Consider the following 21,585-nt stretch of genomic DNA (forward strand, 5'->3'; position numbering starts at 1 on the left):
AAAAAAAAAGGATTCAATTCACCTATAAAAAGGCACATGTTAACAAAATGGATAAGAAAGCAGGACCTTTCTGCTGTCTACAAAAAACACACCTCAACCTCAAAGACAGATATTACTTCAGAGTAAAAGGTTGGTAAAAGGTTTTCCAATCAAATGGACCCAAGAAACAAGCAAGTGTAGCTATCCTAATATCTAACAAAATAGACTTCAAACTAAAATCAATCAGAAAAGATGGAGGACAGTTCATACTCATCACAGGAAAAATCCATTAAGATGTCTAAATCCATTAAGATCAGGAAGTCTCAATCCTGAACATTTATGTCCCAAATACAAGCACACCCACATATGTAAAAGAAACATTACCAAAGCTTAAATCACACATCAAACCCCACACACCAACAGTAGGAGATTTCAACACTCTCCACTCGTTCCAACGGACAGATCAACCAGACAGAAACTTAACAGAGAAATAAGAGAACAGATGTCATGACTCAAATGGACTTAACAGATATATATAGAACATTTCACCCAAACAGAAAAGAATATACCTCCTTCTCAGTACCTCATGGAACCTTTCCTAAAATTGACCACATTCTTGGAAACAAAGCAAACTCAGCAGATAAAAAAGGTTTAAAGTTAGAATTCAACAAGAACACTAATTGCAGAAAGCCTACAAACTCATGGAAATTGAACAGTGCTCGATTAAATCACCCCTGGGTCAAGGAAGAAATAACAAAATTAAAGACTTCCTAGAATTCAATGAAAATGAAGGCACAGTGTACACAAACCTATGGGACACTATGAAAGCAGTGCTAAGAGGAAAGTTCATAGCATTAAAGAAAGTGGAGGAATCTCACACTAGCGACTTAACAGCACACCTGAAAGCTCTAGAACAAAAAGAAGCACGCTCACCCAGGAGGAGTAGATGACAGGAAAAATTAAATTGAGGGCTGAAATCAACAAAATAGAAACAAAGTAAACAATACAAAGAATCATTGAAACAAAGAGCTGGTTCTTTGAGAAAATCAACAAGATAGACAAACCCTTATCCAAACTGGATTTGGCATGTAAAATGAGAAAAGATACTTTTTAAAAAAAATAAATTAAAATTAAAAAATCTTTGTCAATTTGGTTGGCAAAATGATACTTAGATATTGCCCTTTGTGTTTCTTTATTTACTATTAAGGTTAAATTTTCCATTTGAATTTTTTTTTATTGAAATCACTCTTAATGCCTTTTGTTGCTTTTTTTTTTAAAAGGTAGATTCTCACTGTACATGGACTAGCCTTGAACATACACTCTTTCTGCCTCAATCTCCCAAGTGGAGGGATTAAGGCATGTGTCACTAGCCTGTGTCTGTTATCTATTTCTCTATGATAGTATTAATGCATTTGAATGGGCTCTTTGCATACTAAAGATATCGATCATTTATAGGTCATCTATACAAACTTCAAACATTTTGTTCTTCAATCTTTCAAATTTTAGTGATTTTTTTCTATGTAAAATGGAAAACATTCACATTCAATTACATTTCATGTCTTTCATGTTTAGAAAGTCCTTCCTTAACCAGAAGACAGATATTCACTAATACTTACAGTATTGTTTTCTTTTTCTTTTCTCTCTCTCTCTGTCTCTGTCTCTGTCTCTGTCTCTGTCTCTCTCTCTCTCTCTCTCTCTCTCTCTCTCTCTCTCTCTCATTTTTTAAGACAGGGATTCTCTGTTTAACCCTGGCTGTCCTGGAACTTGCTCTGTAGAGCAAGTTGGCCTCAAACTCACAGAGATCCGCCTGCCTCTGCTTCCCGAGTGCTGTGATTAAAGGCATGTGCCACCACCACCCGGCACAACCAGTGTTTTCTTAATAAAATAAAGAGGAGTCCGAAAACAGGAGGAAATACTTGCAAACCACTTGTTCAACAAAAGGCTTATAATTAGAATACATTGCATTTTTCAGTACTGAACAATAAGAAAACAAACTCATTTGGAGAACAGCAAAGGACAGAATTGTCATTCCACCAAAAGAGATGTGTGGGTGGTGAGACACATAAGACAAGGTGCCACAGGCTCAAAAATACTTGTCATGTCAGTGTGGTGGCACACACCCGAAGTCCTATACCCAGGAGGTGAACAATAAGATTTTCTGCGAGTTTGAGTCTAGCCTGGGCTATGCAGTGAATTCCAGGCCAATCTGCCCTACAGAGTGAGACCTTACCTCAGCAAGAACAAAACTGTCATCAGGGGAATGCAAATTAAAATGGCAAAGAGATCCCATGTGCTTATAAAAATGATTAAAATAAGGCAAACCCCAACAAAGCTTGATAATAATTGATACTGGCAAAAACATAGAAGACCTGGAATTTGCCTATGATCTTAATGGAAGTTTTACAGGGTTCAATAAATCCTGACTATGTGACCCAGAAATCCCACTTCCAGATATCTAGGTAGAGAAACGAAAACTTACATCCGCATAAGAGCCTGCTCTCAAATGTTTATAGCAACCGCTCATAACTTCCCCAAATGGAAGCAAGCCACCATCTTTTCAGGGGTCAGTGGACAAACAAATTGTGTGGTTCCTCTATACTGCAGATTATGACTCAATGACATAATGAACAGGCTACCCGTGTATGGTAATAGAGATGAACCTCAAGCATACTGTTAAGTGATATTAGCCAGTCACAGAGGGTCCCACAGTGACCTTTCCTCTAGGAAATGTCTGACCTCTGAAGTGCTCTGGGTACTGTCATGCTGGATGTCACAAATGGAAGATTCTACATCTAACCCTGTGCACTTGTACTTTAGCCCTGACTGACTGTTACTGAGCAGAAGTTTATCCATTGATCCCTGGAAGGATGGTGGATATAGAGTAAAAAAAAAGCCTGTATTGTCTTCAAGATTTATTTGGATTAAAGATAAGAAATGTGAGCCAGCGGTGATGGCGCAAGCCTTTAATCCCAGAATTTGGGAGGCAGAGACAGGTGGATCTCTGTGAGTTTGAAGCCAGCCTGGACTACAGAGTGAGTCCTAGAACAGGATCCAAAGCTACAGAGAAACTCTGTCTTGAAAAAAAGAAAGGAAGGAAGGAAGGAAGGAAGGAAGGAAGGAAGGAAGGAAGGAAGGAAGGAAGGTGGTTTGGTATGGTGCTCACAGCTATAATATCAGCATCCAGGAAGCTGAGGCAACGTGATTACAAGTTTGGGTCATGTTAGGTTATATAGTCAGTTCCTATCTCTAAGTATGTGTTTTTCTAAAAATGGCACACTTTCAACAATATCATTTATTAATATGACTGTGTATTCTTTTCCACTTTTCTTCTGTCCTATATTTAAGGCACGACTGACTTTGTACTTAATCTTAGAAGAGAGGTGTGACAGGGTAAATATGTTAATAATGTCTTCCTGCTTCCAAAAGCCAGGCTTGGAACTGGGAGCAGATCTGAAGCAAAGGCAACATATGCAACTGCACACGTAAAGGGAGCTGGCCTCCCCAGCCCTAGACAGAATTCTCCCTCAGATGTCAAGACGGACGGGACATAGGCTGGGAAAGGGCAGAGAATGTTGATCAGTAGTAGCACATTACCTAGCATGTGCCGGGCTCTGGATTTGAACCTCAATACCATGAAAAAATTGAGGTTGATGAGAGCATAAGGAAGTACCAGGCTAAACAACATTAGGCACCAGAATTCGCTTCTTTGGTAGGGCTGCTGGGAGGTGGGGGCTGTCCTGTCTGAGTGATGTGTATAGCCACTCAGGGCCCTGTAGCCCAAGATCACCATGCTCCCCAAAACAGCCCAGAGAGAGTGGAGGCTCATCAGACCCGAAAGGATGAAAACAAGCATCAAGAGGACCATCTCCCACCTCTGTTATTATATATTTTGGTATTGTGAAAATTCTACAACCAGCCAAAAGAAATGGAGGTTAAAGCCAGGCAGTGGTGGCGCACGCCTTTAATCCCAGCACTCGGGAGGCAGAGGCAGGCGGATCTCTGTGATTTCGAGACCAGCCTGGTCTATAAGAGCTAGTTCCAGGACAGGCTCCAAAACCACAGAGAAACCTTGTCTCGAAAAACCAAAATAAAAAAAAAAAGAAATGGAGGTTAAATTATCTACCCATCTAAATAGATGACAAGAATTTCTTGACTATCAGTGAGGGCCGAGGTTCAATTCTATGTTTTCATACTGAAAAAATATCACTTATTACAGATAATAAAAATTACCATAATCTCTAAAAATCTTGTTTGTGATAAAGCATTAATATTTGATGTAGTCAATACTCCACTCTTTCCCTTGGATGCACTTTACATGTGAGCAGGAAGGAGAGCATTTCACTCACTGGGTTGCACCTACAGCACATACCGCAACTCCTAACCTATTAGAGTCTCAATCAAATGGTTACAGAGAGGAAGCTTTGACAATATTGCTCTGTATTATATCATGGACAAAACAGTTCTGGCTAACAGTGTACTGTGACTTTGCACAGCTCCATGAGAAGTTTGAATTGGACAGTTCATTTTGATACTCCTTTCCCAGTGGGTCTTTAAGTGTTCCAGTGTGCATCAAACTTTTTACCTAAAGCAGAAGTTTGAGGCTCTGCCTTAGGTAAAGTTAACCCTGGAGTCAGGGTGGAGTGAGAGCATTGTATATCCTCAGAGTACAGTCACCGTGAATAAATGCATCTTTCTCAGCTGGAGCTACATGCTGTCCTGTGCTCGTGTACTTTTGATGTTGTAGACGTTTAATTGCTTGGAAATGTCTATCAGATCAGAGGTGATGAGTAACCGTGGACATTAGACAGAGGTCATGAGTAGCCGTGGACATTACACAGAGGTGATGGGTAGCCGTGGATATTAGGCTTTTGGAAAATACTGTGTAAAGGGACTAGACACTTGAATCTCCTAAGTTTTAGTCAACATTGGATAGGCCATATTTTGAATGATAAAATATCACACTATTAGGCTCTATTCCCCATACACACCCTCCTGGGGGTGGGGTTAGGGAGGCAAAGGGGTGTTATTCCTATGAATGAGGTCTCCTTTGCAGAGAATGACTAAGCTTCCTGTCTCTCAATCGGGAAAGGAACCTGGGGCAGCAAGGAAGGGCAGAAGGCAGGCCTCCCTGGGCCTTCTTCTAGAACCTGGACTCTGGGTAGAAGGGAATATGAGAGAGAGCCAAATAATCCTCAGGCATGGGAGCTTCTGGAGGTTGGAGGAGAGGGGCCTTAGACCCAAGTATGTAGAGAGTGTTTAAGTACATGGAGTGGTCCCCATACTCAGATTGTGTTCTCTGTCTGTCGACCCCCTCTCCACATTATGACACCTTAGAGGGCAATGTATCATCAATACAGTGATCTGTCACACTGTGTCTGAATGTGCAGTGACCTATCACAGTGTCTGAATGTGCAGTGACCTATCACACTGTATCTCTGAATGTTCAGTGACCTATCACACTGCATCTCTGAATGTGCAGTGACCTATCACACTGCGTGTCTGAATGTTCAGTGACCTATCACACTGCATCTCTGAATGTGCAGTGACTTATCACACTGTGTCTCTGAATGTGCGGTGACCTATCACAGTGTATCTGAATGTGCAGTGACCTATCACACTGTGTGTCTGAATGTGCAGTGACTTTTCACACTGTGTGTCTTAATGTGCAGTGACCTATCACACTGTATCTGAATGTGCAGTGGCCTATTACACTGTGTCTGAATTGCAGTGACCTATCACACTGTGTCTCTGAATGTGCGGTGACCTATCACAGTGTATCTGAATGTGCAGTGACCTATCACACTGTGTGTCTGAATGTGCAGTGACCTATCACACTGTGTGTCTTAATGTGCAGTGACCTATCACACTGTGTGTCTGAATGTGCAGTGACCTATCACACCGTGTCTGAATGTGACAGGTAGGATTTGTTTTATTTTATATAAGAGAGCTCTCTAGACAATATTTTGCAAGATGAGGCTACAGCAGATTCTTCTCTCCATCTAGAGGAAAGTTGCCAATGAAGTCAGTTGATGGAAGCTTGCCAAGATGCAACAATTCACTTTGAAGGCTTATGAAATAAATCCTGCCTTATGCTTGCTAAGACCAACTGGTTTTAATTCCTCTGGCCCTCATGGGAGGGGCACAGAGAACAAGGCAGCACATTGACAACCTTTGACTTACATACTGAGCGCCTCGGTGGCAAATCTGTGACACATATGTCACGTTGTCTGAGCTACAGTGTCTTGTCTACCTCAAGGCTGCAGGATGATCCTGTAAGCTGGCCTCGGACAACACAATAAGAATTGGAAGGTCAGCATCTGTGATTTAAATCAACTGAACAGAGTGGTGGTCCCTAGTGGGTAAGGGTTGTTGGGTGGAAGGCTGCAAGGCTATTTCAGCTGTCAGTAAGGGCTGAATTTGTAAAGCCTGTAAACACCTCTGAAGAATTGCCAGAAATAAGCAGGGAGGAGAATCCGATAAAAGGTCCTCCCTTTTATTTATGAAATAAATAAAATTGTTTATTGAAATGAATTATGACCTCACAGATGGATGAAATATGGGACATTTAAGACATGGAGGCTGTTTCTGTATTATTTGTGATTTGGCATTACTCTTAGGTGAGTACTGTAATATTTAAAATACCGTAGAGGCATTACATGACTCAGTTTTTCCCCCTACATTTCTTTCTTGTGTGTGGATGTGTCTGTGCATGCTTGCATACCATGGCACTTGCATGGAGACCAGAGGATAGCTTCATGGGAGTCAGTTCCCTCCCTCCATTATATATCAGATATAACTCAGTTCATCTGACTTGTGACAAGTACCTTTATCTCCTGAGCCATGCTGCTGGCCATTAAAAAAGGGGGGGAGGGAGTGTGTTTTTGAGACAGTCTCATTCCATAACAACAGTCTGTATCCTGTGTTGGCCTCTAACTTGTGAACCTCCTGCTTCAGTCTCCTGGGGGCTATGGTTCCAGGGAGCACCACCTTGCCTGCTTTCTGACATAGGCTAAGAACAGGCAGCCTAGTTTTCCAAACCCCTTCCCCCACCTGTATGCCTCTCATCACAATCTTATTTCTCTTCTCTTACCACAAAGCCTTTCTTTTGGAAACTCTTTCACTAGGAAAGAAGAAGAAAGAAGAAAGAAGGGCAAGTTGCAGAGATGCCTTTAAGCTTCTGATGATTTTAAACAGCTCAATTATTAACAGAAACTCGGAATTTCACAGAAAAGACAGGGCTTCGTGTTCAACGTGAGAAGGAAAGATGGAGGAACAGGAAAGGCTTACCCAGCGGTCTGGGGCGGGGAGACTCCTAGAAACTCACTTTCCTTCTCATCGGGCCTAGCCTTCTGCATTGACTCTCCTCTCTGGGTTTCTTTTTTTCCATGAAGCTCAGGAAAATGGATTTTCTTTGTTAAAATGTGTAATTCTGCAAAATAGGGAGCTGCTTCTAGCAGCTTTTGGAAGCAGGCAAACTTCCTTCCATCCCTTACCGCTACCTTGTGTTCCTTTCTCTGCCTGGATCTTTTACTTCCCGACCCATCTTACTAACACGCCCTTTCTCAGGACCAACACCTGCTCTTAGGAAAAAGTAGCCTTCAGTTTTCATTTAGATTACCAGGTTAAACATCTCCAACTCCTGAGACCTATGTAGAAGATAACACATCCCCCACCCCCAACATACACACACGCTAAAAGAATTTCCGGTATCAGCGGAGGTTCTCTTATGGGATTTCTAAGATTATCAGACGCTCAGGTCTTGCTTTGACAGAGAACGGAGAATACATACTCAGAAAGTTTGTAATTCTTACACTTTTCAATAGTGTTGCTTATTGTTGTATTTTTTCTTGCATTTCCCCCACACTCAGTGCCTAAAGTCAACAAAGGTTAGTAAGCATGTCACTGTAGGTGATGAGCGCCCCATTTAAAGACGCAGGTGATCCTCCACTGGGTTACTAACAACCCCTGAGATTTGTCATCATCCCTTTCTGAACCCAGCTTCCATTTCCAGTCAATTTAACAACAATAGCTGGAAAATTTTTTTTCATTAGTAAGGTCCATGGTTTTTAAGAAGGAAATACAAACTCCATTAAGAACTAGGGCCCACGTCAGCTCAACAGAAAGCCTCCTGAGATATTCAGCGAAAAGTGGAAAATCTGACAACTCTGTAGTCATGATTTCTGTTCATAACAATGATTTTTCCTCCTCTTACTAAAATAGACCAAGATTTGTTACAAACACATGTATTACCAGTAATAAGGATATAGTCAGAAAGGATAGCGCCCTCAGTGTCTTTATTTTAAGATTAACATTAGGGGAAGATGACTGGTAGTTCCCAATACTTTCTGAGTTGCCATGGATACCTGTCATCCACATCTAGAGCCTGCAGGTTACACTCAGGGACTTTTGCCAGATCGTTAATAAGGTCGCCGAAACCCGAAGCTGCTGCGATGTGGACGCACGTCTTTCCGCTCTCATCATCACAGTTGATAATGGACGGGCCCTTATGGTGACTCAGAATGATGGAGCACAGGATCCTATTTCCACTCTGAAAAAAAGAGTCAGAGAAATCCCATCATGAACAACCCTGTCCATGTTCCTACCTATGCATGATGAGGGAGGGCGTGCTTTAAAAGACAGAGGATGGATAAGCGGAAAAACAAAACAAAACAAAAAAACAAACAGAACAAGGAAGGAAAAAGCAGAGTGGCCATTTCCTTAGATGATGAGGACTGGGGGACTCGTCTTCCCAGTTTACAGCCAGCTTGTCGAGTACTCACAGACCTGTCCAGCCCTTTGACTTTCCGGCATGACTACGTGAAAAAAGTTCATATTCTAGAGCTACATAAATCATCCCCCCAAAAAATTACAAAAAGAAAAATAAAACCCTCACAATGTATTAAGTAAGTTTGCAGTTTTGTGATGGGCAAAGCAGCCTCAGAAGGGTAAAAAATTAAAAAGGAGTGAGCGTCATGATCATGTGGCTTGATCTGTGGAGGATTTTGTTATGATCCCACCCCCCTCTCTCCTGGTTTCTCAGAAGTTCAGCTAACAGCTTAGCTTGGCTTTAGTGAGATGCAGCTTCAGCGTGGCCACTCTGTTTTGACTTTGAGTCTGCTCTGTTGGGGCCCCTACAGAAATCTAATCCCAGACAGTGGCTATCTATAATTTGTATTCCATTTCTTCAACAAATTTCCACCTATCTCAATTCTCTGCCGGGAGTTTTGTTTCCAGTTGGGGTTAATGTCCTTCCCCACCCAGTGAACTGATGATGGACTTGGTGGCAAACGGCAACCGACGTCAGAGCTAGCCTGACAGATGTGTTGCCTAGACAACAAATTGCTCCCTAGATCTGCTCTTTGACGTCTTCATTTCATTGGACAAGGTGGCCGTGAGGGCACTTGTGCACTTAAATTCACTATTAACACGATGAGGAGAAGGGCTGAACCATGACACAAGGCTACAGATAAAAGCCCTGTTCCTCAGTCTGGCATGGTGAGTTTTAGGCAATCCTTGTGTTGGAGATTCCTAGCATGCTTCCAGATCCTCCCAGGTGCCCAGGATCCATCCTGCAACAGGGGATACACCGAACTTTTCCTTAGGCTCAGGACAGAGCAGAGGGCAGTGACAGAGGCTGGGCAGGAGTCGGCTCCTGACGCAGGAGTTTGGGGGTGAGAATTGTGTGTGTGCAGGCTCCACTTATAAAACAAACTGAGAATTTCAAGGTGCTGAGCACAGAACGTTCTATCTCGGGTGTCTCAGGCAGTGGGCTTCCTCCTGGACCTTGGTCTCGCGACTGGAAAGTGGACCCTTTTCTATCTCCCCTGGCCCTCCCCACCTTGCATCCCTTTCCTCTTTTCGTCTAGCCTTTGTTCCACATGGCTTGGATGTGACTCGATCACGTATTTGTGTGCTGTGCCTGTCTGTCCTAAGAAGTCTGCCACACTGAACACATAGATAAGGGGCTTTCACAGTTTTTTTTTTTTTTTCTAGAGTCATTCATATACTACTCGGTGCATTCCGAAGGGGTCTGGAATACAGTTGGAAACAGCCGAGAGACACTCTTCTTGGAAAGTACCCGCTCCCGGAGAATGAAAACAGAAAAGAGTGCCAGCTCGGTGGGTTTGTTTTGTTTACAATTTCCTGGAAGAGAAAAGGCCTTCAGGTTGCCAAGGTGATTCAAAGGGCAAAACACCTCTGTTCAGTTTCCCCTCTTTGTAGAAGAGGGAGCATTAAGGACAAATGGAAAAAAACAAAAGGACACACCTCACCTCTCTGCTCCTTCTCCTCGCCCGACTCTTGGAACAAGTCACTGGCAGTAGCTGAAGCCCAGGGCACCTGTGTCTGCCTCTTCTGAAACCTGACCGAATGGTCCCATGTGTCATGGAGGCTGGAGTGCTGTAGGCTAGGCCTCTGAAGAAGGATGGGCAAGGTGTCTCCCCTCACTTTACCGTCTTCTCCCAACCTGCTTTTTGTTGTTGTGGGACCCAGATAAGTCCTTTGCCTGCTCCTGGGTTTCCCGTGTAACACTATCATCTGTACTTCCCTTTCCTGTGTGAGTTTTCCTCAGAAATAATGGTGACAGCTGTGTGCATGGAGAGACTGCTTGTTGCTTAGCACCTTCCTAAACCGCTCCTGACCATAACCCCGGGAGATAGGCCGAGAGGTCAGAGAACAGAGGCCGGAGGGATGGAGGAATTCACTCTGGGTCAGAGTTAAAAATGAGCTGGGCCAGGATTGACGTTGTAGAGTTTGGAGGCTTGGACCTTTGAGGAAAAGGATCCTGCATGTTCACACTGAGGAAGCTGAACTGAAAACCGCTGTTCGGACCTGTCACATAAATAGTCATGGTGAACCTTGCCTCTGCAAGGAAGGTAGCCCCTCTGTACCCTACCAGAAACACTGCTTTAGAAGCCAACAGTGGGGACGATAAATCTCTTGGTGACACCCTGCATTCCCTGCTAGCACTCTGGATGGTTCCAGTCAAAGGGAGACTCAGGCCTTGGGGGGCTAGGGAGGTCACAGGGGCCAAAAAGAAGTAGGAGAGCAGAAATAGGAATGCCCAGATGGGGCCAAAGGAGGAAGAGAGAATGGGCCCACATCCAGTGGGAATGCTAGTACACCAGAGGATCAGCAATATCACACACAGTCTGTTGCTGAGCTCTTGGCTTTGCAGTGGGAGGCTCAATTGGTGTCACAGATTGTTTGGCTGTATTTATCTGCTTTGTATTGTGGGTAATCACTGTCACGTTGCCTTCACGTCCTCTAAGAACTTCTGTGTCCTAGTTGTTTTCTCTTTATCCCTCATGAGCAGAGAGCACTGGAGAGGAGCTTGACTCAGAAGACCGCTTGCCAAAGAGGAAGCTGAACTGTTTCGGAAGGATAAGAACAAGGGAACTTGGAGGAGGTGTGTCACTTGGAGTAGGCTTTGATGTTTCAAAAGCCCAAGCCAGACCAGATCTAGTCTTGTTCTCTCTCTCTCTCTCCTCTCTCTCTCTCTCTCTCTCTCTCTCTCTCTCTCTCTCTCTCTCTCTCTCTCTCTCTCTGTCTCTCTCTTCCCGCCTGTGGATTAGGATATAAGCTTTTTAGCTGCTGCTCCAGCTGTCATGCAGCCCTCCCTCCATGATGATCACGGACTAACTCTCTGAAACTGTAAGCAAGTCTCCAATTAAATGCTGCTTTCTTTTATAAGAATCGCCTTGGCCATGTTGCTTCCTCACAGCCATAGAACGATAACTAAGACAGTGTCCTTTCAAAGAGGTTCATCGGGAGGCTGTGGGACCAGTTGGTTATCAGCATATGGCTGGGGAACTAGAGTGCTTAATCTTCATTAGCAACTTGACTGGACTAGAATCATCAAATCGTCTTGGAAAGGCATCTCTGGGTGTGTCTGCGAAGATGCTCCCACAGAAATCTCAGAAGACGGTAGGCTTGACCTGGACGTGAGCAGCACCACGCTATGGGTGGAGTCCCAGAGTGTATATTTTTATAGGGTAGAGGGAGCTGGGTACCAGCGTTCATTTCTGCTTCCTGACTGCAGGTGCCATGTGACCAGCTGCCTCTGACGCCTGCCACCACGCTTCCTTCCACCATGTACTGCATCCCCTCAAACGCCAAGCCAGAAGTGACTCTTTTCGCCCTGCATTGCCTTCATTACAGCAACTAGGATAATTTCTAACGCAAAAGAAGTTGCATGGTACCTTCCTTTGACAGGAAAGGGTTATTCTCCCTACCTTGAATGAGGGGATGTAAACATAATTCATCATATGCTAGAGCGTGTACAAAGCAGCGGCTTCTGAGCCAGTGTCTGTGCTTCAGTCACGTCTTCCTGAAGGCCTGAGGGCTTTTATGACGTGCTGCTGCCGGATGAAGTAGATTGGAATGGAGATAGCGAGTCTGCAGAGTAAGTGGTCGAGAATGGGCTCAGCGCTAACTAGAGGGAGGAAAAGGATACACGCAATATCTATCTCTGAAGTGTTAGAAACGGAGCTGTCCTCAGCTAGTCTTTCGAGGGCCAGAGTCCTAGCTATTGTAATAAGACAGGAGAGTGGAGGGAAAATAGGAGGACTGGGAAGGAAGAGCTGGAATGACTTTTTGCATCTCATGTGGTTGTCTAAGTAGAATATTTGAAAAGACAGATGAAACTCAAGGTCCTGAAATTAAGAAACAATTGTAACAAGTTTTCAGAATATAAGACACATATTTTACAATAGACAAAACTATTTTTCTATGTATTGGCAATGAGCAAAGAGAATTTGGAAACGAGAAACTATTGTTTTGGATGTGGTTTGTCTCTGATAAAACTCATTCTGAAATTTAATTTCCAGAATAATGTCATTTGTGTTTCTATGTGTGAGAGAGGGGGAGGGAGAGAAAGAGACAGACAGACGGACAGATGGATGGATAGATAAAGGACAGTGTATGCCTGTATATGTGTGCATATGTGGGGGCCAGAGGCTGCTGTTGAGTGCCTTTCCCTGTCTCTCTCTACCCTGTTTTCTGGGACAGGGACTGTCCTTGAACAAGGAGCTCACTGATCCAGGAAGACTACTTAGTTGATCAGTGAGCCCCCGGCGTCCTCCCGGCTCTGCCTCCCCAGCACTGGGATTACAGGTTACAATCATTCCAGGATTATCATCGTGCCCGGCGTTTTATGTGGGTGTCAGGCACCTGATTCCAACTCAGGTCCGCAGGCTTGCACAGCAATCATTTCACCAGCTGAGCCATCTCTCCAGCCCTCCACCTCCAATGTAATAGTATTGATCATTGGGCCATGTAAGAGGTAATCAGGGGGGTTATCACTCTGTGCTGGCCTCTAGAGGGAGATGAGGCAGAGATACCTGACAAGCTAGTATCATCACAGGGAGGTGAGAGCATGGCCTTGCGGGTCTGGAATGGCACTAAGATTATCAAAGACAGCAAGTGACATGCTTCTGTTAGCCCAGCTATAGCCAAACAGTGGTGTCTTCTAGACAGATAGGAGAATAGGAAAGAGGGCATGGCTATTGTAGTCTATCTCTAGCTAATAAAGGACCTATAAAATAGAAGCAGAAGTTGAAGTTAGTTTCTGGGCCCCGATGTTTCAAATCTTTACTGCTTTGGTTGTTTGGGTCAAATACAAAGGCTTAATTATTTCCAAGTGTCATAGCCTTATATGTGATCTCATTGTACAGTTCAAGAGAAAGGCAGGAAGTTGAGCAAAGGAATAAATGCCAATGGGAAGCAGACTCATTCATGTGGAAACACTATGACGAGCATGCAGCGCTGGACCTGTGCAGCAAGAGGCAACTGCAGCAGACCAGTGAGGCCGTGATTTCCCGATACTCCTTCAGTGCAAAGGGCAGAAGACACAGCCTGGGACTTCGACTACCAACACTAGCCACGTGGAAGGGAGAGAGACCACAGGTCCTCAGAGCCAGGATTCCTTACACGTGGATGCAGTCACCAACTGTCATCGGGTGACTGAAGACAGCTGCAGACCCTTTGCTCAGAAATGCAAGAGCCCAGCACTCGTGCATAGATATCAGCCAGCACCGTAGGGTAAAAATGGGAACCTTTCTGTTATTCACTTTACTTCAGGGCCAGAGCCAGATATACAGCAGATGTTCCAGAAGGTTTATTGAGTTGTGATAGAGCAAATACAGGAGGCATTTCACTCATGTGTTTAACTGTAGTGAAAATGCAACATTGAAGATATTGGCAACCATTAACTGGAATTCCTCTCTAACAACAGCTCTTAGTCCTAGCAGTGCATTTAAATTTTCTGGGGGAAAGAAGGAGGTTTAAAAGTCTCCATGCCCAGGCTCCACCTTAGAACAACTGAAGGAGAACTCTAAGTGGGGCCTAAGCATCTACATTACTTAAAAGGTCTTTAGGCACGGTTCCATTCATACCCTCCGTCTCCCAATATATTTGGAGGTAAGTTACGCAAATGTGTGTGACTCTCCTTAGGTCAAATCCAGGGCTGTCATGGAAATTTAGTGTGTTGTCGCTCTGGACTACAGGATAAGGACAGAGACTCAGAAGGTCTGGGTGCACGGAGCTCAGGAGTCTGCATTTGGGGCAAGGACTGCTGGGGATTCATTCTACTACAAGGGCTAATTTAGGACTCGACTGTGGCTGGGATGGAGGAAGATGAAGCAGGTGATACAGGTCCATCAGAATTACTGCGGGGGGAGGGGGTGTTCAGAGGACAGGAGCCTAGAAGGAGTCAGAGTGTGAGGGTATTGAGGGGGAATCTGTAGTAACGCTTAATTCAGATACCATTTCCACCTGAGCTGAGAAGCAACACGCTCAGGGCATTGCTCGGGTGCTGAACCAGATTCTTTGGGATCATTGCTACTCTGGTCCCTAACTGGCCAGAGTCAATTTCCTAAGTGCCCTCAACAGCCCCGCAGGGAGGGGGCGGGGCATGTGATCAGATAATGAAAGTGCATGGGAGGATGCCACAGCAGGTGGAGAAGACAAAAACAAGTCTGGTTCACTTTGTCATTCTACCCAGGACTGGGTCCGATGCCCTGCAACTGAAGCCAAGTTTAGAGACACAAAAACAGAGCAGTTTCCAAATCGCTTGTTTTCCCCTGATCGTAGGCACACCTGTGAGTCCCGAAAGTCCCAGGTGCTACCTCTGCCCTAGGAAAACCCTGAGTGAAACCAGGGTTGGGCAGCAGAGATGACTCTCACAACGAGGCTGGCAACCGTTCGGCAATGCGATCCTGGCTGGTCAACAGCAGCGAGGAGTGGGCATCTGGGCGTCGGCATGGAAACCCAGCATGCTGAAGGCAGCATACCCCTGCTCTCCTCTAGCGTGGGGAATAGGTAACTCCACTAATTTGTTAGAGAGCCCGACCCTAGGCGAAAGGATAGGCAACAGAGCCGTCAGGTGTCGTAACTTTTTCCTCTCAGTCTATTTGACTTTCTTTGGACCCTAGAATTCACAGGCCTATTCTGCTATCTATGGCTGTGTGGACTCAGGTGACTGAACTCATGTGACCGTGATGCAGGGGTGTGAGTCATTGTTTCACTGCTGGGTACAAAAGCCGGGGTCATCTGCAGTGATGTGGCTGTTGGAGGGATGAAGGAAAGTCAGTGAGCTTGGACCTGAGGGGTTCTGTAAGTCAACAGGAAGCACTGAGTGTAAAGAGAGAGCGTTAAGGGTGTGTGTATGTGTGTTGAAGTGGCAGGCTTGTTCTTGCCTTTCTGGATATGGGAGACGGCCCTCCTTGCTCTATCATATACATTTCAAGTAAATATCGGGACCAGCTTGTGTGGTAGCTCTAACTTTCGCTGGGTGACCTGCTCAGGTCCGCTTTACCTCATTTGAACGCGAGACACGCTCACAGCCTGCTTTCTCACCTGGGCTGCCCAGTGGAGGGCTGTCTTAAAGTCCTTGTCCAGGAGAGTGGGATCTGCCCCCTTCTTCAACAACACTTGGGTGTGTTGAGGCCGGTTATGGAAAGCTGCCCAGTGGAGCGGTGTCATTCCCTGCAGCATAACGATCAGAAGGGACAGAAATGAACAAGGCTCCCGAGAGGACGCAAGTTCACATTCTTCCCCTGGCTAGCAGACCGTCACCCATGCACCAACTGCTGCCGCTTGGTAGTTCTTTCATTCATTAGGCCACTTGTTCAAGTTGGTGGTTGATGATTAACTTTTTGCTAAGTTAATAGGTGTTGAGATTACAAAAGTGAGTTTGAGAGGCCAAATCCATGCCCTCGGGGGAGTTGGGTTGTGGGTAAAATACAGGAAGATGGACACTCAATGCACATGGAGGAGCCAGGGCTTCCTGGCTGGCAGTGTGCGCATGGAGCGTCAGGGAGCAGGGCCTGCTCTATACAGTCTTCTGTGAGAAGGACTGAAGGAAGAGTGTCAGCACCAAGCCACACGGCTGAGGGTATGCTCAAGGACAGCATCCGAGACAGCGGGCACGCAAGAACACAAACTGCCACCAGGTCCTGAACATTATGGGACTGCTGAGGTCCCAGTGCCTAGAACAGAAACTTTATGCATGGCTGTGGGATGAATGGATGGATGGATGAGGGGAGAGGAGAAATGAAATTGAAGACAGGCTGAACCTGGGAATACTGATAGGTAGGAATACTGATCCTATGCAAATCATTTGGATTTTTTCCCACCTGAGTGGAAGCATGGTGGAGGGTGTCAAGCAGGTATTGGAATGATCTGATTCACACTGCCGAGAGGAAATCCTTTCTTCGCAGCTGCAGAGAGCATGAAGATGGCTGAGAGGCCTGCCCTGCCCTGCTGCAGAGGATGAGCAGGGAAGAGGAGACAGGCCTTGACCTCGCTACCCCCAGGATTTTTATTGATCCAGGATGTCATTTGAGTTCTTACAGCTACCGTTCTCACTCCTTCCGGCGTAAGGGCTGTGGTGACATCTCTCCCAAGTTCCCAAGCTACTTCCTCTTCACCCAGGACACACAGTCAGACCACATGCTAAGCTTTCTACACCTGGTTCTGCCATGCAACTGAGTTCTAACCACTGGAGAATGGACGGAAGGTTCGGAAACTCCCTCAAGGCCCTGTCTAGGAAGCATACCTTCCTCCATGGCTGCTTTCTCTCCTCACCACCACTGAATGTGGAGGAGGACAGGGCTGTAGAAGTTGACGGGCACACAAACCTGCAAAGCCTGAGTCCCTAACTGATAAGGGAGAACAAATCCACCACATCAATCACCATTTGACCATGATATGAACAAATCCCTCTTCTTGGGCCAGGAGGTTGAGATTTTTGAGTTACCGCAGCAGCTAACCAACCCTGATCTATGCCATTGTCCTCTTATTTCCTAGAAGGAGAAACAGCCCTAGTGAAGTGTTCAAGTCAGAGTGAGAAGAGAAGTGAGCCCAGGGTTTGAGGTTTGAGAACTGGCCCAGGATGCTAAAACTCCCCAACCCTTTCGTAGTTTGAATCTGTAATTTACAGCGTGCTTGTGGGGTTTCAAGTTCCCGGTGTCCTCTAATACCTCTACAGCTGTTCTTGGGGACAGTTAACAAATTGGTTCCATATGGGAAAGAACGCTGGAATAAAAGGATATGAAAGAGAATACTAAAGAGAGTGGAGCTTACCCACTTGCTCCAACTGCTGCGTCTTCTCATGGAACACAGAGTCATTCCATGAGTTTCTCTTCTGCATTTCCAGTTAGGCCACTGGGATCAGGAACCCAAACACAAGGGAACCAGATTCCTTTTCTTTTGTTTCACATTGATTACTCCTTTCCTAGTTGTGAGATCATGTTTCAGTCACGGGTTCCATGATGGCTGCGCTCTCGTCTGCCTGTCTCAATGCCAAGCGCTCTGAACAGTGAGCCCATTGTAGGTGCTAAGAGAAACTACTTATTAAGCAAGGGGTGAATTCCCACTGTTCCCGGCCGCCTTTCTTGACTTTGTAAAATTTGGTTTTGCTTTTTAATTTGTATGTGTGTGTGTGGTATTTACGTATATATGTTCATGCATGTGCTCCTGTGTACATGTGGGTAAAAATGTATGTGAATGTGAGTATATGTATATGTAGAAGCCAGAAGTTGACGTTCAGGGTTCTTCTCTACCTACTTTTTGAAACAACTGGAGTTCACTGAATGGGCTGGGCACCCTGGTAGGTGAGGGCTGGGGACCACCTGTCCCCAGTTCCCTAGTGCTAGAATACACATTGTGCTTGGCTGTTTATGTGGGTTCTGGGCATCCAAACTTAGGTCCTCATGACTGAGCAGAAGGATTTGGTTGACTCAATTCACACTTCAGAATTTCGGGAGAGTGCTCCGAAAGACCTCATCACTAGTACTGCTGTCAACCGAGGAGATGGCTCAGCTTGCAACATGCTTGGCTTGAAAGCACGAGGACCTGAGTTCGGATCACCAGCAGCCGTGTTAAAAGGCCAGGCCTAGCAGCATGCAACTGTAGCCCCAGTGCTGGAGAAATGGAAGCAGGAGGGTCCCAGGGGCTCCCTGAATTCAGTCTAGCTGAATTTGTGAGCCCCAGGTTTAGCAAGAGAACCTGCCTTAAAAAAATGAAAGATGAACAGCAACTGAGAAAGACATCAAACATCCTCTAGCCTACACATGTGCACGCGTGCGCACACACACACACACACACCATACACACACAAACACATATACACACAAAAGCACAAGTGTACACAACACATACAATAGATGGCAATGATTATGTAGAATTAAGTATGTAAGAATTCATTTGTGAAAATGTGGTTCTAAATTAAACTGTGGTTATGCAAGGCTAATTATTATGTCCTACACAAGAAAAACATTACCAAGGTTTAAGAACATCTATTTATTTATTTACTTATTTATTTAGTGTGTGTGTGTGTGGTGGGAGAAATGTGGAGGTCACATGTAGCCTGGGTTCTCTCTTTCCTGGATAGATGTCTGGTTGCTGGGCTTACTGACAACTGTGTCCTCCTGCTTAGCTGTCTGCAAGCCCAAATGTTACCTCTGGGCACCTGTTTGGCACCAAGAAGTCTGTCTGTATTATCTCAATGAATTTTACAGTGATCCCAGGGGCAGGAGTTTTAGAATCACTTTTGCAGTGAGGAAGCCAAAGCAGACAGGTTAAGCAATTTGTCTAAGGCCAGTGATTGAGTACTTGGTAAGGCTGGAATTCAAATTCACATTTCTGTGGTTCTGGAAAAAAACAAAAAACGATTTTCATCATGTTGGTAGACTTCAATATCTGGAAAGAAGCTCAGGTGCTGGGAATTCTGTTTTCGTGTGCATCGTCTTAGCTGATTCAAGTCTTGTTAGTTTAAGCAATGGTGGTTGTCTCTAGGGTTCTGGTTGCTTCTCTATAGTATTAACTCCGCCATTTGTCTCTAGATTCCCCTTAAAGGAGGATAATGAGCAGCACTTCAGAAATGTCTGCTTCTTTGTTGCTGTTTTCCTGGGTCTCACTATGTAGCCCTGGCTGTCCTGGAACTCTCCATGTAGATCAGGCTGGCCACAGACTCATTAGGTCTTCCTGCCTCTGCCTCTTGAGTGTTGGGATTAAAGGCCTGCGCCACCACGCCTGCCTAGAAATAACTCTTTTGGGCTATCAACTATGACTTGACTTAACTTCCCTGAACACTGTTACACTGTAAACAATTTGTAAACTTTCAGTCACAAGAAAGTTCCTGTTGCTATTCTTTATTATTCCCCTGCTGAGCTAATAAGAAATAAAAATAAATCCTTGTGCCATTAGTAGTCTAAAAACCAAAGATTTCACAAGCTCACGGGTAGCCATTCAGGCAGCTGGACAATCATGGGCATTGGGCAACTCTTCATTGAGGAACATTTTCCTGCAACTGCTTCCTCCTTCCTCCAGCTTCTGTGGAGCGTGCAGTCAGGCTGTGTATGGGGAAGGCTCTATATAGAGGTAGGCTTCAGGCTTGGAAGCCGGTACGCACTGAGCGGTAGTAGACCTCACAGTGGAAACGTGTCACGGGTAAATGAAGATGCTGTCTACTGCACCAAGCACACAGGTGTTTGAGGCATCTTTTTTCTAGAAGCAGTGCATTCCAGGTTATCAAGGATCTCTTGGACATGGGAAGTATGGGATTCATTGGATGTGAGATAACCTTCTTCATCTGCTTCCCCCACCATCTGTCTTCTCAGCCCCACTGAGGACTTAGTTAGACCATGGAAACATTCAGGGGGTGGAAAATCGAGGCGTCATAGAAACGATGCAAATAGGTACCCAGAGCCGGGCGGTGGTGGCGCACGCCTTTAATCCCAGCACTTGGGAGGTAGAGGCAGGCGGATCTCTGTGAGTTCGAGACCAGCCTGGTCTACAAGAGCTAGTTCCAGGACAGGCTCCAAAGCCACAGAGAAACCCTGTCTCGAAAAACCAAAAAAAAAAAAAAAAAAAAAAAAGTACCCAGATGGCCTTGGTAACAATAGACTCCCTTTTTTATGAAAAATAAACAAACATCAGTTCAAAGACTGGAGAATAATTCACATTAAGCTGCGAACATCTTCAGAGTGTGTCCCTTTGACAAAGGTGTCGTGAGGCCATTGCAGGACTCTGCGCCCTGTAGCTGGAGGGTACACAGGAGGGCTGTTATGAAACGGCCCTCCTGTGCAGATGAGTAAGCCTGGGTAGAGAGCCCGTGGCATGCCATTTCAATTTCTGCTTAGCTGACAGGCTCTAAAAGAATCCCAGATCTCCCTTCAAGACCGCCATTGCTGCTTTTGATTGGGGGTGGAGAGGTTGTTTTTGTTTTCAGAATCAGAAATCGAATTCGTGTGAAGCAATTTTACCACTGCCACTTAACACTGAAGGACACAGAGAACAATGCTGATGTGGCCACATTCAAGGACCTGGCTTGTCTGGGTATGTGGAGGACAGAACAAGAGCAGGGGCGGAGGTCAGCGAAACAGTTCCCCATCTTGAAGGGCCTAGAACTGCCAAGAAGCTCAGGGTCTCCTTGGTTGACGTTTAAAATTTGACATAAGAAAATAAGAACATGGCTGTTCCTGGATATGGGTTGAGAAGGTTTATTGTAGAGATGAGGGAGAATTCAGCTAGAGGCATCTGGAAGAGTCCAGACTGAACATAGCCAGCAGATGAACCAGGACGGGACGTGAGAGCAGAGGTGGAGGGGAGAGTGAGTGAGGGTGGGGGAGAGGCCAGGAGCATGCTGGGAGACCAAGAAGGAAAGATGCCAGGTGTCCAAAGTGGCCGCATTTACCTAGGAGAGAGAGGCTGGGAGGAAGAAGTTTAGGGAGGGGGCCGGGGTAAGAAGTTCTGTGAGGAGCCACAGGCACCAAGTGGTACTGAGAGAGCTAACAGCATTAGCTTTCATGTGTTAACATGATAATAATGTTCATATGTTAATAGGCACCTCAGCCATTTGCGTATTACTATTATCAATTTGCTCTTTAAACCATTCTGATAACTGTATTTCAAAACAGTTGATGACTTTCGTAATCCTATATATTTTGTTTTGTGCAATTTCAGGTAGTCATCCACAGACCTCACCAGCCGCTGAGAGGTATCCACGCTGCAAAATAGGGATAAGGATCCTTGCTCTCGAATCTACAGACATTTTTGGAAGATGCTAAGCAATTTTTAAAAAATATTATTTTCGAGAGTAGATGG

General features: G+C 45.2%; 1 protein-coding gene across 2 annotated transcripts in view; it reads right to left on the minus strand.

Annotated features, from left to right (window-relative positions):
* Ankrd55 (ankyrin repeat domain 55) overlaps nt 1-21,585 on the minus strand; it is a 92,189-nt gene that overhangs the window by 20,757 nt on the left and 49,847 nt on the right. The window contains exons 7-8 of one of the 2 annotated variants that reach the window (XM_057789753.1): nt 15,835-15,963; nt 8,343-8,527 (exon numbers count right to left, since the gene is read on the minus strand). In XM_057789753.1, the coding sequence (XP_057645736.1) occupies nt 8,343-8,527; nt 15,835-15,963 (314 nt within the window). The remainder of the gene's footprint in view (nt 1-8,342; nt 8,528-15,834; nt 15,964-21,585) is intronic. The other variant, XM_057789755.1, reaches the window with a different exon arrangement.

The sequence above is a fragment of the Chionomys nivalis genome, chromosome 15 (genome assembly GCF_950005125.1).
Source record: "Chionomys nivalis chromosome 15, mChiNiv1.1, whole genome shotgun sequence".
In the NCBI taxonomy this organism is placed as follows: domain Eukaryota; kingdom Metazoa; phylum Chordata; class Mammalia; order Rodentia; family Cricetidae; genus Chionomys; species Chionomys nivalis.